The 17757-nt window shown below is 38.5% G+C and overlaps 1 protein-coding gene across 3 annotated transcripts; it reads left to right on the plus strand.

Annotated features, from left to right (window-relative positions):
• Positions 1 to 1543: 1543 nt before the first annotated feature.
• LOC103474218 (zona pellucida-like domain-containing protein 1) lies at positions 1544 to 11959 on the plus strand. 3 transcript variants are annotated; one of them, XM_008425040.3, is made up of 11 exons: positions 1544 to 4248; positions 4557 to 4718; positions 5697 to 5917; positions 6012 to 6193; positions 6905 to 6977; positions 8972 to 9069; positions 9387 to 9467; positions 9706 to 9877; positions 9972 to 10077; positions 10912 to 10941; positions 11116 to 11959. In XM_008425040.3, exons 2-11 carry the CDS (start codon positions 4580 to 4582, stop codon positions 11286 to 11288), a joined length of 1275 nt encoding a protein of 424 aa, XP_008423262.1. In that variant the 5' UTR covers positions 1544 to 4248; positions 4557 to 4579; the 3' UTR covers positions 11289 to 11959. The 3 variants fall into 3 exon arrangements, with proteins under 3 accessions (XP_008423262.1, XP_008423263.1, XP_008423261.1); XM_008425041.3 differs by having other exon boundaries at positions 1544 to 4240; XM_008425039.3 differs by having other exon boundaries at positions 1544 to 4718.
• The last annotated feature ends 5798 nt before the right edge of the window (positions 11960 to 17757 follow it).

Raw genomic sequence — 17757 nt, forward strand, 5'->3', positions numbered from 1 at the left:
TCAAGGCCAGAACAGAACCGAGACAAGGGAGACGAGGATAATGGAGACGAGACCAGGCATGAGAACTAGATAAGACCGACTAAAACAAAAATCTAATTTAAGTAAAACAAATGGAAAATAACCTAAAGAAACAAAATATGATACCAGGACAACTGTAACTACACAAAGACAAAGAACAACAAACATATCAAAAACAAACAAAAAAAAAAACACCTACACTTCTTTCAACTTCTTAGGAAATAATAATAATAATAATAAAAAACCTGTGTGAGTTGCTGCTGGTGCTTTTCAATCGTTCCACCATTGAAAGATTCCTAGTGTGTCTGTACAGTGCGCTTCAGCGGACACCAAAAAGCAATGCAGAGAGCGACTAACACAATCACTGGCTGCCCTTTTCCATCTTTAGAGAAAATTGCCAACTTGTGAATGTTTTCTAGATACCAAAATCACAAAGACTCTTCTGAGCCTGGCCACCGACTGTTTGAACTTTGTCCCCCTCAGCAAAACGTTACAGGTGTCTGAAAAGAACAGAGTAGTAGGTTGAAGAAAAGCTTCTTTCCAAAAGAAAATGATAACAGAGGTTCACCTTTAGCAAGACAATATGGCTAAAACACACACAGGCGCACGCACACACACAAACACACAAAAAAACCCATATCCATTACTTTCTGCTGGCCTACCCTAAACAATACATTGAAGTTTGTATTTATTAGATGACAAAATGTAAATAGTTGAAGGTGCATGACTATTTTTGCAATGTGCTGACAATTAAGTACTATAAGTACATTATTATGTCAAATCATTTACTCAAATAAAGTGTAATTGTTTCACTTCTTCGTTTATATTTTTCTTCAACCGATTTTGAAAAGAAGAGCAATAAAAGCGAAAACGTCATTTTCACTGTAATTTTTCTCTGTAATATTTAGAAGCTGCATGCAGTGTGATGAGTTCCCCACCAGGAGGCGCCACAGCGCCACGGCTCCAAGTGTCACAGCTTGTAGACAGTTAGAAGCATAACTAGTTGTAATAAAAGAAATGCAATTAGTTTGACTTATTGAGAAAAAATTAAACATAAGTTAGCTTACATTCATTGATGAAGATATTTTAATTATTCATGAAAAAAAATTAACTCTTAAATATATAAATCCTATATTAAATTCTCTCAGACAAGAACTGGACAACCCAAGTTTTTTTCCCTTCTTTTCTTGAATCCACTTTTAGAATTAAAAACAAACAAAAATGTAAACATAGATAGTTTTCTGCGAATTTTTGATGATGTCATGCTAACAGCGGCGCTATAAGCTCCTAAATAATCATTTCCATCTCGCCTGGGAATTTTCACAAACCTTGATTCCAACAACAAAAACAACAACAAAAAACTCTCAGGAACCTCAGGACACATTGCAACCTCAATTCCCTTTTAAATGGAAATCTCAAACAAACTTTTACCTTTTTAATCTTCTGCACTAGTGGAGCATTTAAAAAAAACAAACTTAAATTAGATTTTTTTCCCCCCCCTCCCTCCCACTTTTTGTCCGTAGTGCAAGTCATTTGCGGCGACATAAACAGCCTTATTACCCAAATCCATTTTAAATGGTCCCCCTTCTGCTGTGGCAGGAAAACAAACATTACTCAGCGAGGATCAAATGGCATAGAGGCCTTTGATGAGGGCTTTACTTTCCTGTCTGCGTTAAAACTGGAGCGTCAGATTACAGCCGCCCTCTCTGGGGTTTTTTTTTTTTGTGCTGCGCCCCAGATTGTCCAATTCAGACGTCTGCTCACCGAATCTGGGCGTTTCACAGGTTGATCAGATAGAGGGCGGCCTTATCGGGCACATCTAAGTTTGGCGGTCGGTCCAGAGACATTTTAAGTCTCCGAGCACAACGACCTGCAAAAAGAAAAGAGCTCAAGGGCTTTTACTCAGGCATGTGCTTTCGCTGCAAAGGCAGGATAAAGTGTTTAGGGGTTGAATATAAATTGAAATATAAGAGACTGTGTGTGTTCATTCTTTAAGGCCAAAGAAACAGGATATGTGTGAACATAATCGACCCTGACGCGCCGAGCTTTGTGGATGTGGAGGAGCACAAAGAGTAGCTTCACTATGTTATGATTCTCCATTTTGTTTTTTTTTTATTTTTTATTTTTTAAGAATTCACACCTCTTGAACTTTTTGGACGTTTTGCCCCACAGGGTTTTCTGTTCAGTTTCAAATGACATTCCCAAATCTAAAGTAGCTTTTCTTAGCAATTACAAACTTTATGTGAATAATCTTGGTATCTAAATGAGGTTGACATGTTGGGAGACTCCATCAGAAGTCTTAAATTTCGCATCAGCTGCTATGGTTTCAACGAAAGTGATGATGAAACATGAAATAATTTTGATAATATAAACCTTTTAGAAAAATAAATAAGTCTGCAAACTTTTGGAAACTATAAATTCCCATTGCCTGTGCAAAGTTCCCTTTAGAAGTGAAGAAAACAGTGAACAAAGTCCAGAACCACAGAACACAGGGATGATTTATAAAAGAAAAAACTCAAACTTTAAACTTCTCACACACCAATGTTCAATCAATCAGCATTAAATTTAAAGCGTATGACCCAACTGCAGACCTACCAAGACTTGGTCGATCTTCACTCACATGCTGGGCAAAGACTGCGTTCATTCGAGAAGCTAATGTTACTTCTGGAAGAGCTGCAGAGATCAGCGGCTCAGGTAGGAGGATGTGTTGGCAAGGAACTACTAGTCACTAATTCCTCATGAAATGAGACCAGAAGTAAACGTTCTGGCTAACATGCTAACATGAGCCTGTTAGTGGCATCATGGTGTGGGAAAGGTTTCTACAGGGAAGCTGATAAAAGTTCATGTGGAAAAAATAGCAGAGGGAGCTAATGCTGAATTCCAATTGCACTCTGAACTGGGAAATTTCGACTTCCCAGTTGGAAAAAAATCAACCGCAACGCCCTCCATAGTCGGATTTCCTACTGGGAAACTAGGAGCAACTCCGATTTCCTGTTCCAATATGGCCGTTCCTCATGCCAACAGTTGTAAGATGTGATGGAAATGTGCTTGTTTTACAAGATACACATGTAAAAGTGGGTCTAAAATCATTATTACATGTAGCGCCTGCAACTATAAACTGAACAAATGAAAAGTGATGTTTGCTTATGGAAAGTAAAGCTTAAAACAATGTTTGTAAGTCACTCCAAACAAGGTTTATGGGTGTCGCCATGTTGAAATTCAGACGTTTTAACTGGAACTCTGTCACCTCAGTTCTGAGGTCAAACCCAACTTTGAGTTGCAACTTCCAAGGTACCTGGAACGCAGCATAAATGCAGAGTGAAACTAGAAAAAAAAGAGACTCCAGACAAGGTCAGAGGTTCATCTTCCAGGACATTGGTCCTAAACATACAGATGGCGAAATGCAATGAAATGGTTTAGATCATATTCATGAGCTAAAACAGTACAGTAAACATCCAAACCTAAATCTAATCGGTCATTTGTGGGGAGACTCAAAACTTGCGTTTGACAGATTCCAACCCTACTGAGTTTGGGCTTTAGAATAAAGAGCAAAATGAAAAGAAAAACCCTTAAAAACTTTTCAACAAACTGAAGCTTCAACAGACTAATCGAATTGTTTCTTTCTTTGAAGATCTGTAGGAAAAGTGAAGGTAAGGCCTGTTTTCCTGGTGGCGATTTAGAAAAAGAAAACGTCGGCCGTGGCCGTATGAACAGCTGAATGCTCCTACTTTAAGTGATGCCTTGCGCATCACAATTACTCACACACAGCTCTGCATCGGACCGTGATCTGACTTTTGTGCTCGCGCGAATGTGAGCCGCCGCAGTAGCCGATGAAAGCCGAATTCCCGGGCGACACCTGCCCCCTGCTGAGGCCCACCATTTGTTTGACCTGACAGATGGAGATCAGACTGAAGAGAGATGAGTGGGAACCCACCGAGCACGCTCAGGTTTCTTGGTGCCGTGAAAAGATTTGTCCCGTCCATTCAGATCCGATGGAGTTTCCCATGTTCCGCGCCGCACCGGCTTTTTGTCGGACTATCTTTCTCATCTCCGCGCGCACAAGAGAGATACAGCGCGAGGCTGACGTCGGGGGTTCAGTTTGGCTTCCTGGGTGCCCACCACAAACCGTGGTGTCCCCCCAGTTAGGAGGTTGCTCTCTCGTCACAAATCCGCAGGAAGACGACGGTTCCGGCCAATTACCTCGGAAAAAGACTGGAGACAGGTAAACAGGTGAGGGGAAAAACACACAAGTGGGGTGGGCTGGAGGAGGGAAGTGGGATGAAATGAGCCGGAAAGAGGGGGTGACCTCAGTTTAAAAGGCGTTGGGTGAAGGGGTCAAAAAGAGGAGGCAGAGAAGAAGGATTAAGGGAGCTGAAGACAGAAGGCTGAACTCCTCTGGTCGAGGTCAGAGTGTGCAGCAGATAAGTGGAGGGAAGCATTGTTTTTGCCACCTCTAATTTCGACATAGGTGCTGTTTTGGTTTTTTTTTTTTGTCGTTTTTCTTTTTGACATGTAACTGAGGAATGTGGTTGATCCAGTGTTGACCCCCCCCCCCCTGACAATGACCCCGGGCAAACCTCTGTCAGGCGCCGGAATGGCACAGACCTGCTTCCTCCTCCTGTTAATTGGGAACGCCATCTCGGTTTCCACGCAGTTTAATGGATACAACTGTGACGCCAACTACCACAGCAGGTTTCCTGGTGAGAAAAAACAAACTCACAACACTTTCTATATTGTTTTAAGGCCACATTTTTTTCTATTATTCTGCATTGATGCGACTAAAATCAGCACAAGCCGAATTAAGCTGTGCTCTCCTCGGGTGTTGGTTCTTAGTGAAATGTTTAGTATTCCTTCCACTGTGTTTCCAGAGAAGACGTTAGCTTTCTGCGGGGCAAGATTTATCCTCACAATTTAAAAAAAAAACACCATTAGAGAACAATTACATCTTTGAGGATGAATACATTTGGAATATTTGCATTCGCATCACATTTGTTTTATATTTTTGCACAGCTACAAACACAATTAAAGCAAAAATATATATTTTAATAGCTGATGGTATTTTTTTCCCCAAAGGGTTTTTATTACTGTAGTATAATGAAGACTTAGAAATATCTTGATGCGGATTGCCAAACTAACTGTGCATGGAAAACCTCCTTCTCAAAATGAAAGTACACTTTAATCGTTTTTTTTACAATTATATATTTAATTAATTCTCTATTTTTTTAAATAAATTGTTAAATTTGTTGTTCTATATCTTATCTGGGTGAGGGTTTCATTTTTTAGCTCAGTTTAATTTAAATCTATTTTTATTTAATGGCTTTATTTAACAAAGATGTCAACTGTTTCACAAAAAAATAAAATCCCAAATTGACTACATTTTATTTTGCTTTTTACCGTAAACAACAGCCTTGATTTGTATTCTGCTTCACTCTTCCCTTACTTGAAATACTTCATGAATTCCACCAAAACAAAACAAAACACAAAACAAAAAAACCCCCCGTCATATTTATAAGAAAAAATCATTTAAGCAGCAACTAAGACAGATGTGATTTACTTTGACAAACCACTTACTGCACAACTTTAAAAGCAAAATGTTGCTGCTGATCTAAAGTGACTCACTCTGGTTACAAGCTTTACCCCCGTCTGTCTGCCTTTCTGTCTGTTCTCCGCCCCTCCAGCTGAGCGGGACATCAGCATTTACTGCGGGGTCCAGACCATCACCCTGAAGATCAATTTCTGTCCCGTGCTCTACTCGGGCTACACAGCAGCAGACCTGGCCCTGAACGGCCAGCACGGCGATGCTCAGTGCCGCGGCTTTGTCAACAACAACACGTTCCCCACCGCCGTCCTGTTCAGCATCAGCCTCAACACTCTGGAGGCCTGCGGCAACAGCCTGGTGGTGAGGGACGACGGGGGGATGGGGGGGGACGTCCCTTTTATTGAATCGACAACCAATTTCATTGTTGTGTGAGCTGTTCCCCCTGTTTGTGCAGGTCAGCACAGCTCAAGGGGTCAACGCCTATGGGAACATGTCTCTGGTGCAAATTGGGAATATCTCAGGATACATCGACACCCCTGACCCGCCGACTATAATCAGCTACCTGCCTGGTTTGCAGTACAAGTTCAGCTGCAGCTACCCGTTAGAGTACCTGGTCAATAACTCACAGCTGGCGTCGTAAGTTACTTTCCCTTACAGGGGCAGTGTTACGTAAAAGTGACTTTTTTTGTGTGTTTTATGTCACTGTAATGTTACTCCCTCACCAAACACACACTTGGAGTGTTACTTTCATTCTTTCATTCATGTTTGAGGAATTCTTGAATCTCTGATGGCAACCATTCAGGTTTGTAAAACGCCTAGGGAAAACCGAGTGCCGCCTTCCATGATCAACTCCTTCAAACTAGCCGCAGCAATTAGCAAACTCCTGGTGGAAGTGCACATCTGCTGATGAGTTCGTTGTTGGAGTTCTCAGTCCAGAACTCCAACAAATGCTGACGAAGGTGGAGTGTCGGAAAGAGCAGGAGCTTCTTAAAGAGACAGAGGCCCGATTTCAAGGTGTTAAATTGTGAAGTCAGATTTCTTTATGTCATGTTTGATAAATGCAGTATTTTTATAACAACTGAAAGTGACACAATTACTTGATTGTGCTATAAAATGGCACTATGTAGCTGAAAAACAGATGTCACAGCCTCTTTTTAATGTCTAAGATTACCTGGCCTTTTTTTAAAAAAAACTGAATTTCTGAAGCTTTCATATCTGTGTATTTTATCCGTTTAGTTTTGAATCATTTTATTTTTTTAAAGGCTCACATATTCATTCAAATACAAGTAAACAAACCCAACATCAGTGAAACACGGTCAATACATTTTTTTTTTCCCACCCCAACAGCTCGTCTGCAGCCGTATTAGTGAAGGACAGCAACGGCACGTTTGTTAGCACGCTCAATATGATCCTGTACAACGTGAGTACACAGCTTAATTAACGATCCTCCAGAAAGCATTCATTCAGTCGAAGTTTATCAAAAATGTTCAAATGATGTTTTCATTCCTCTGTAATCATTCTAAGAAAAGCAGACATTCAGGCCTCTTTTTCATGAAATGGATGTTAACATTTTTTATTCAACAATTCTGGTGAAAAATCAAAACAAGGAGGGAGTCACAGCATAAAAAAAAACTGAGTTAATTTCCACTTTTTCAATGTGAATACTCCACAAAAGGGCAGCAAGGATATTTATTAACTATAAGCAAAACTGAAAAATTAGCACTGTGGATTCTCATCTTCTATGAGAAAATGCTACAGTTGTTCAAAATGAGCCTGTTTGTAGCCAGATAAACCATGAACATTGTCCAGTTTGTTTCTCTCTGTTTAAATATTAAAGCTGGTTCTTAAATTGTCACTGTAAGCCAGCTTAGATAATATTTTGTCGAAAGAAAGAAGCCCACAGCATCACAGATCCTCCATCATTCTTGATAGTGATCATCCTGTGTTTCGTGCCAGACTCACATGGAATGATTGTTGCTGAAAAACTCAGTGTTGGTCTCATCACAAAAGCCCACTGTGCCAGTTTAAATTCCCGCTAGTGTCTAGTTAACACTACACTAGACACCACCATCACATTTGTGATGGTAGGGTAGAAAATACCTTGTCGTTGCTTGAGTTTGATTGAGTTTTCATAGTCTTGGTCCAGTTATTTTAAACTTTTTACTGACTGTATGTATGGAATAGTTCAGGAAAATGTCCAGGCCAACTTTATTCAGTTTATCATATAAAAATATAAGACCAGATGTAAGCATATCATAGCAAAACGATCCAGTTACACCGATAGCTCTGATTCAAGGAGTATCTGCTTTCTTGAAGTTCAATTTCTGACACACGCACAAAATAAATCAACACATCTACTTTCCTTTTGAAGAGAGGCTTAGAAAAACTGGGTTTTGAGGTACATCATATTTATAGCCAAGGGAACTTGAAAGTGGTAGATTACTAATTAAATGTTAACTAAACTATGTTTAACCTTTGAAAATGCATCATAGGAACAATTAAAGGTTCCAATGAGTATTTCACAATAATTTTATAGAAATAGAAATGCCATTGATTATATTGAAAATTCAGCTGCCAATGCAGAATTTTCCAGACTTTAGCAAACGTCAGTGTTTGCAGAGAGGTGGCTAAGTTATGAACAATGTCACTGAATAAAGGTATCAGTCAGGAGAAATCCTCAAAAATCTTGCAATGCATTTTATAAGGTCAAAACTGACTCAGAGTGGAGCCATTTACAATTCCATCTAAAACAACATGAATCAAAAGAAGAAACTGTCACATTTCTTTTTGAAGAAAGAAATTTCTTCAGCCACTACCATGTTTCACTGTGGTCATGAAGTTATTTTACTGACGTGCTCTTTCTCAGCCAAATGTATCATTTGGTATTGTTCTCCAGAGTTTAACTGTGCCTTCATCTGATCGTAGGATCTACTAATACAGGATTTCAGTAGATTTTAATCAAGCATGCATGTTTTCTGGGAAAGAAAACATTTGTTTTGTAATAATCCCAGACAAAAGTAAAAAAAAAAAAAGAAAAAAGATTGTGATGAGTACTTTCTGACGCAATTTCAGTTGTGCTGTCCACCTGTTGACATCCTAGTCTTGGTTTTTCATTAGATTTGGAAAAATGTAGTTGAATATTTTCTCCAGTTATCAATGTCTATTTTAAACTTGGTATATGTGCTACTTTGCACAACAGTTCTTACTTCATTTAATCTTACTATTTTAATACTTTATCATCTTGTGAATCATGGCACATCAGATTAAAGGAAGACAAATGTTAGGAAATTATTTGCAAAAAATTTAACAGGGTGTGTACACTTTTGAGATACACTACATACGTAATCAGATTTCAAATATTTGGCACAGTAGAAAGTTTTATTCGTTTGATGCCACTTTTCCCTTCTCCTGCAGGACTCTACGTACAGTCAGCCTCTGTCGATCCCAATGACCGGCCTCGCTCTGAAAACCAGAGTGTTTGCTGCTGTAAAAGCTACCAACTTAGACAAACGGTACAGAACACGTCATTACTTTTCTAATTTCAGCTTCATACATCGTCATATTTTGAACAAATACATCTCATTTTGACCTTTGTTAACATGGCATCTTTACTCCAAGATAATATTTTTGACATTCTTTCCCAGCATAATTTTTTTTTCTCACTTTTTCCAGATGTAGTCATTTTTTCTGTGCTTAGGCTACTTTCATAAGGCCATTATGTTATTACTGGACGTGAAGGCGCCAGTCTGCGGCAAAGAAAGCCCAACCAGTGCTTTCCCATGTGCAGTTAGATCTCTATCCCATCTCACAGTGTTGTCCCCCCTTGCAGATGGAATATCTTGATGGACTACTGTTACACCACCCCCTCAGGGAATCCTAATGATGAACTCCGCTATGACCTTTTCTTCGGGTAATCTTGCTTTTTTTTTTTTTCCCCCCCATTCAAGATGATGACTTGATAAACCCACAAAAGAGAGTCATTACCTTTTCATGCTCTCTGCTAGGCTTATCCTCATGAATGCTTCCACCCTGTGACAGCTTAAGCGCACACCCAGACATCCAGTCTGTCATATTTTTTTTAGTGCATGCATCTTTAAATATGCATGCGCGTGTGTGAGTATGTGTGTGTGCGCGGCGCATGTATGCAGATGCTCCAAAGACTCTCAGACGACCGTTTTCGAGAATGGGAAGAGTCAGATGGGGCGTTTCTCCTTTGAGGTCTTCCGATTCGTGAAGCACAGACACCAGAAGATGTCCACCGTGTTTCTGCACTGTGTTACCAAGCTTTGCAGGGCAGACGACTGCATCATGCTCATCCCGGTACGGGTGGCAAAAAAATAAATAAAATCTGTAAGTGTGTGTGAGCATCGTCTGATCTTGGCGAGGACTGAACTGTGACAATTGTGATTGACAGATTTGTGGGCGACGGCGCAGGAGGGATGGAGAGCAGAGCCTTGATTCCCGGCCAGTGGCGTCTGGGAATGCTGTTATCACGGCCGGTCCAATCATCACAAGGAGCGGTATGAACAATAAACTGATCCGTGGAGGAACAGCCTGACGTTTTTTTGTTTGTTCTTTTTACAAGTAGGCTGATCCTAAGCTGATTTCTTTAAGTATTTTGACCCAAACAAACAAAAGCACTTAAGGGGCACCTATTATGTAAAATTCACGTTTTGCAGATTTTTCTACTTTCATTTGGGTTTCAATTGCTTCTAAAAATAGCCCAACCACTTGAATTAATATTTTTTTGACAAGTTTTTTTGTTGTTTGGAAAATGTGCCATTTCAAAGACCTCATGAATAGAGCTCTTTGTAACTATTCTTGAGTTACAAAGAGCCGTTACTTAGCAGCCCCAGCCGAGCCCAGCCCCGTTACCTAGCAACCCAAACTGAACTCCAGCACATTTGGTCAGTTAGTTTTACCACTATATGCAATGTACAACGGCTGCTGGAAAAGACAAGTGTTTTGGTGTTGAAGTACCATCCAGAAACCCACTTGCTGCATTTGTGTTGGTTGTGCAGGAGGTTCCACTTCTGCTTTTCAAAGATGTAAAGTGGTATAGTTACTCATCTATTTTAAGCCATTTTCAAGAGCAAGTGTAATCGTTGAGTCAAGTGGACGTATTTGGATTTAAAGTGACAGATTCTAAAAACAACATATTCTGAAAGGAGGTCAAAACAGGCAGCAGTGAGCAGACTGAAATCTCATTATCTAAAAATTATTTTGTGCAAAAAGAGTAATGAACATGTTTAGTATAGCCCATAGTTCTATCCTAACCTGTTCAAGGAAGCATAATAGGTCACCTTTAAAATGATATATAGATTTTAATGTTCACCTACATTTCCTTCTTGCAGATGAAACACCTGCCAACAACTCTCAACTTGGTAAGAATATTTTATCAACTCTGACAATTATTTTTAAATTTAAATAAATTATAAATGTTATATATATATATATATATATATATATATATATATATATATATATATATATACATACATAGTATTGACACGTCATCAAATGATTTCTTTTTTTTTCTTACATTTTCCATCCACCAGCAATTGGCAAATCCTCCCAGCCATTAAATGCTCTGACCATCGCTCTGATCTCGGGTGTGGCCATACTGGGCGGAGTCAGTGTTGCCTTCCTGGTTCTGTCGCTCCGCCTCCTGCAAAAGTCCCGCCTCCCGACAGCTGCAGCCTCAGGTGTTTGGAATCCCAGCTTTAATTGAGTTTGACTGCATTATTTTGTTAGTTTTTCTAGTCTCTTCAGAGCATTTGATTGCTTACTTTGATAAACTCATACCTACGTTTTATATACATATTCCATGTTTTAGGTATTTATTGACTTCAATACCTCATTTTTTTTGGGTTCGTCAGTAGTTGACGACAATCTTAAGTGTTAGGAAAGTAGAAAGGAACAACTTGGGTAGTTTTCGCAAATATTTTTTCTGTTATTTTAACTTTCCGGTCATTCAGTGGAAAAAGTGTTGCATTTTAGAACGATAATATGAATATTATGCTGGATACTGTATAAGCCAATGAATGACTATAAAATGGATTCACCCTTGATCATCTTCACATTTTGTCATGTTACATCTACAAACGTCGATGCATTTTGTTGATATTTAATTTGTTATAATATGCAACACTTGTCAGTTTTATAACTACATTTTGCAAGTAATTGCATTGTATTTTGTATAATCCCGATAACATATTCAGGTTTATGGTTATAACTTGACAAAATATGAAAACGTTTGAGAGATATGAACACTTTTTTGCCATATACCATAATCCAGTCAGTTCATAACTTTTTTTTTTATTATCAAGGTTAAAAGTGAATGTGTAAAACAAAGAATGTGTACAATTTTTGTTGTGCTTCAAAAATAAAAGTTTTATTCAACCTTTTGTATATGCTGGGAGGCATGTCATAAATGAAACAAGTTTTACGTTTTGTACTAAAGAGTTGCTTTTAGAGCACCTCTGAAAATCTTTACATCATGGGAATTCATTTACGAGCTACGTATTTGGAGCTCATATGCAGTCAGTATAAATTTCTCAGAACATTGAATCTTTAGCTGTCAAAGACACTAAATTTAGTGATATATGTAAAGGGAGCGTATCATTTTTACAGTTCTTCTCAAGTGTTCAGAACTCATAGGTAAGTTCAGTTTTATTTCGCTGTCTGACTTCTAGAAAAATCATATATAAACTGTTATTACAAGGTTACAAAAAGATGCTGACCGGCGATGATGCTACATCTGGAATGCAGAACTTGGACGTCAATGCGTATCACAGCTTCCACCCAGAAAAATACTAGTCATAAAATCTCCAGCTTGAATTTGAGTACATAAAAGTGAGGATTTATTTAATGATTTATGCGGTGAAGAACATGAGCTCAAAAGAAGTCGCTGCTTCTTAAGGCCCAACAAACCGGCAGCCTGCCCAGCGATTGAAAAGCAGGGATTTAAAGTCTGCACGGTGATGAATGATTGCTCGGGACGAAAACTGTCACGTCTGAGGTTTGTTGACGAGTGCTCAAACGGCAGCAGGACATTTGGAGGCGCATGATGGAGTGTGTGACGACAGGTTTAATAATGGAATAATGGGAAACTTAAAGAAAAAAATCAACACAAGAGCCAGAGCTAGAGCAAGAGTAGAATCCAGCAAAACTGAAAAGTCCCAAAAAACTGAGGAGTGTGATTACTAATGCCGCTTCTCACTCAAAGTCTCACTCCAGCCAGTTAAAGTCTGGCTCGGTTCTGGCCAAGGTGTGTGCATCTTGGTTGCAGTCTGCTCCTCACTGCTGTGGTTGTGAATATGAACAATGGAAAGACCTTTTGTGATTTACTTCCGTTTTATTTTTAACCGTTTTCTGGCTCTCGAACATGATGATGGCCTTTCAAGATCGCGGTCGTTTCAACTCGTACATTTCTGGGGGCGATTAACTGCTCGCGAAGATTAGGAATCACACCCACTCTTTATCTAACAGACGATTTACAATGTGATTTATTAAAAGACGAAGCGGGTGCAATGATGGAATTATTCAATGTTGCAGCAGGAGAATCATTATTTGCTGCAGATAAAAGCTTCAGGAAAGTTTAGAGAGGAAAAATATTCCTTAGCTTTAAAGATAACCAAATCTGCTTAAGAAGTCAAAATCTGAATCATCATGTCATGTCTTAAAGTTCACTCTTAAAAGGTAATTCTTCTATTTACATTTTTACTGTTTTAGGGTTTCACAACTTCCTCAGATGACTGAAAAAATGCGACCTCAGAGCATGATGCTGCCACTACCATGGTGGGTATAGAGTTCCTTCAATGATGCGTTTTGTTTTCTGAGCCAAACATATTGCTCACGATTTTGTTTTCATCGGACTACTACAACTTCTCCCAACAGGCTCCTTTCAGTTTATCCTGTCACCGTTTCCCTGGAGGGAAAATAATGAGAAAGTTGATTATTTTTTACATTCTGAGCACACTATAATCTTGCCATCAGCGACAGCAATTTAAAGCACAAAACATTGCTAGCTTGATTAATTAAACATCCTTATTATACAACAATTTGATTATGTGTGAGCAGCCCTGAGTGCCCTGACTTTTCCACTGACGGTGAATAAGAGTTTAATTCAGAACTTGTTACACATTTTGATGACAGCTTACCATAAATTCTCATTTTTGACAGGAAAGGCTCAAGAAACAAAAGGATGACAGAAATTACACACAAGCTGTGATGCTGTAAGAAAAGGCTATTAGCAGTTTCAGTATTTTTGGTCAATTTTAACCCAGATTACATGATTGTAGCATCGCAATCCTTCTGGTATGTCGGTTTTTGGCAAACTCTCACAATGATGCAACATAACCAATCATAATTAAGGCCTACAGATCACAGTTTGAAATAAAAACAGATCAAACACTACCAAAGAAGAGCTTTTACCTTCCTGTTTTTGTGTTAGATAAAGTCTCTGGTAATTCTCCACAGATCTACAGTCACAGGAAGATCAGAGTTGGTGTGTGAAAACATCAAAAATCTCAGTCTTTCATGTTTCATGCTGACCTCAGAAATGTTTTTAAGAGGACAGAAGGATATATATATATATATATATATATATATATATATATATATATATATATATATATATATATATATATATATATATAAAGAAACTCTTCAGTTAGCAGCTGATATAGGTAAGGTGTAAAACATGTTCACCAGTACAGTGCAGCAAGTTAAAAAAATAAGATAAAAAGTTGCCATAAAGGATTCTCAAACAGCAGAAGTTTAAAGCTTTATCCTGCAGCATAACCAGCCATGTGCATTTATCAGGAGTGGACAACTCTGGTCCTGCAGTTCTCCTTCCTACATTTTTAGATATTTGCTTGTCTGAACACACTGTACCTAAAGGAAAAGTGTTCTGAAACACACTGGTGAGACGCATCAACCATCTGAATCAGATGTGTTGGAACTGGGACACGTTTAGGACATAAAGGACAGCAACGGTAGAAAAGTAATTCATCATGGAAGACAGAGGGGCATAAAAACTTAAAATGCCAGTTTATGAAAACAGACGGAAAATCACCCGTGACTCAGTGGTTTAGTTCGACTGACAGCAAAGGAGAAGCAGAAGTAAAACAAACCAAATGCTTGTTTGAGGAAAATCTCTAACCCAGTACTGCTTTAGCCATGCTGTAGCCATCTCCACACATGCACAGGAGAAAATAGCAAAAATATGTAGCAGGTTAAAAAAAAAAAAGAACATTTGACGTGAAAAATTTTGGCATTTTAGAAATATTTAGGTATTTCTTAGGTAAAGGCAACATAACTCCATCTGTTTTGCTAAACAATATATCTTCTACATGTGTGACAAATAAGGCAAAAATTTCACGTGAAGTGAAATCAAATATGCCGTGCTGCAAGTCTTCATAAATGCCATGTGACACCTTTTTACGCACTACTACAAAGTTGTCGCATAGGAAAATCGTGTTTACCTGTTTCTTTCACGAAGAAACCATGGAACTGGTGTTGCTGAGCAACACCAAAAGACGATATAATACAGAATATAATTTGTATATTCTGATTATATGTAATCAGAATATATAGGGTTTCAGTGTGAAACATGTAGGAAAGTCTTCCATATGTGTAAGCTAGCACTCAAATCTGAAGAAATTCCCTATTTAAATGACAAAGAAGCAAGGCAGATTTTATAATATCCACATCAAATGCCATTCCCATTTAGAAATATATAGTTCTGAAGATGCACACGCTGACCAACTAGTGGAAATTTTAGGGCACAGTAAACATTTTGACATCCAATTTAAATCAATAAATTTGTGTGGACCAAACCTATATGTTTCCTATATGAAATGCATTGCAATAAATTTCACTTAATCATTTTCAAAATCAGCTAACATGTTAAAACTCATGTGTGGTTCATTGCCATGACTGTGTGTTACCTGCTTTAGGATCTTTTGAGTTCTCATTCCAGACATTCACCCTGTGTAAAGTCAAAGTAACATAAAAACAATTCAAACATCAAATTAAAAAAAAAATCTTGAGATCTTTTTAGGCGCAAGTGTTTACATTTTAAATCTCAACCAGGCAATAAGGCAACATAAAAAAGCAAAAGTAACATTTCCAACCAAATATAACAGTTTCCTATAGATTTGAGGTCATGTACTTTATCAAAGAGTTTACAACTTCTTTTCTAATCACAGAACGAGCCAACAAGAGCCTTTTAAATGCCACGATTTTGTGAGGGCTCCAGTCTCTTTGGAAAAAAAAATAAACCCCAAAAAAACCTTGCTATCAAAAACCTATTAGATAACTGAATCAATCGTACATTTTTCTTTCTTTTTTGCCGTATTGATTCCCTCCTCTGATGACCTATCTAAATGTCTGTTGGCGGCTGCTGCGTCTCACGTGTCACTCCGTGAGGCTCGCTTTTTCTTGTGCGCCGCTCGGCTCTGCTGAAGTCGGCGCTCCTCATTACTCTAATCCGTCCTTTCAGCAGCCATTCTGCCGCGTATTCAGCATCTACAATGTCCACAGATAACCAAAAACGGGACGAATGAATTCTATCATCCCCCCTCTCGGCTTTCTATCGGCGATAATTGATTAAACCCTCCTCGTGAAAAACAGAAGCGAGGCTGAGCTTTGGCTTTTTAACGCTGAACCCAAAGTTCAGGTGGACCTTGAGGAAAAAGGAAGGTTTTTTAATTTATTTAAAAAAAAAAGATTTGTTCTACATAAATTATTAGGGACAAAATAGCAGAAAGACCTCGTGCGACGCTTTTAATGGGACTCCATACTTTCAGTAGATGGACAGAAACTCCCCTCTTCCAATCTCTTCAGATGTTTTCCTTCCCAGGTGGCTCATCTGACAGGATCGGGTTTCTAATATGCGTACACCGTTTCCTCTCTCAGCTAATAATGTTTTAATTTACACTTTAAGGAATTAAAAACGCTAACTAAGATCTGAGTGTTCTCAGACTGTTACAGCCTAAATCTTTTTTTTGTTTTTTTTTTTGTCCTACTTTCACTTCAAAACTAAGCAGATCACGAGGTTCGATTGTGACGCTGTCAGGCTTTTATTTTCACGATAATAACTTGTCACAAAACTGGGAGCATCAAAAGCCTCCTCACAAAAGCTCCTTTATTCTAGCTTTTTTTTTCCCGAATTAAGACCTTCAGGTCGCACCGAACCAACAAGAATCACGGCAGACTTCGTTTCTCCGAGTAATTTTAAACAAAAACTGCCACATTTTCTACTTTTTTTTAGGCTTAACATTTGTAGGAAACAATAAACTGACACCAGATAATTCACATAAAGACTATTTAAAGGATTACAGTTCAAACCAGACAAATCACTACACAGTATTAAAACAAGAGCCTATTTTTTTCCCCCCTAAACATCCGATATTAAATCAGGCTAAACATTTACTGTTTCACTTCAGCTAACCAGACATTTATAGTTGATAAATACTAACATAGTGAAAGATGTCAGTCTTTCAAAAGACTGTATGCATTTTGTTAGCATTTGGTAGAATTGCTTTTCACTGCATGACTTTGGTAAAAATGCTAGGATGGCCTTCCACTAACATTTCACAACATTTTACTGAAAGTTTGGCTCATTCCAGCAGAGATAACTGCTCCAGTTGATTGGGTGACCTTCTCAATTTGTCCATTTTGACCAATTTGTACCCAAAGTATAACTTCTTGGCTAATGTTTTGCCTTAATGGTAAGATGACGTCCATTTTGTGAATTCAGGACTCCCTCCTTCACCTCCCGCTTTTTCCTCCAAACGTAGCAACGGTCGTCATGGCCACAAATGACTCCTCCTTTGTCTCAGTGTTTGGAAACGTTACTTTTTAAGTTGGTTTTGAAGTAGAGCTGCAAAATATTTCGCTTTTCTATCGTCTCTGCAATATCAATGTGTGCAATATTGCAGCCCCAAAATAGAACTTGCAAAATTTAATATGACACAAGATTGTAAGAGCAAATACATTCACATTTACTTGGATGATTGCTCTATTTGGCCCGACGATGACCGCTGGAGAGAGGCACTGGTCCTCCAGGAACCGTTCAAGGTTAATGAAGAGTTGATGATACAAACAATGGATGGATGAATGGATCATTTTACAGTTCCACTGTGTTAAGCTCAGTAGTAGAGACATTGTAAAAATGTCTCCACATCTTCATT

Source organism: Poecilia reticulata, chromosome 13, assembly GCF_904066995.2.
Source record: "Poecilia reticulata chromosome 13, P_reticulata-male-v2, whole genome shotgun sequence".
Classification (NCBI taxonomy): Eukaryota; Metazoa; Chordata; class Actinopteri; order Cyprinodontiformes; family Poeciliidae; genus Poecilia; species Poecilia reticulata.

What these genes read in the sequence shown, in the direction of transcription:
- LOC103474218 (XM_008425039.3), top strand. Translation starts at nt 4,580, where the DNA reads ATGACCCCGGGCAAACCTCTGTCAGGCGCCGGAATGGCACAGACCTGC. An exon ending in AATAACTCACAGCTGGCGTC is followed by an intron (nt 6,194 to 6,904) that starts GTAAGTTACTTT and finishes CCACCCCAACAG; the next exon opens with CTCGTCTGCAGCCGTATTAG. An exon ending in GCTACCAACTTAGACAAACG is followed by an intron (nt 9,070 to 9,386) that starts GTACAGAACACG and finishes CCCCCCTTGCAG; the next exon opens with ATGGAATATCTTGATGGACT.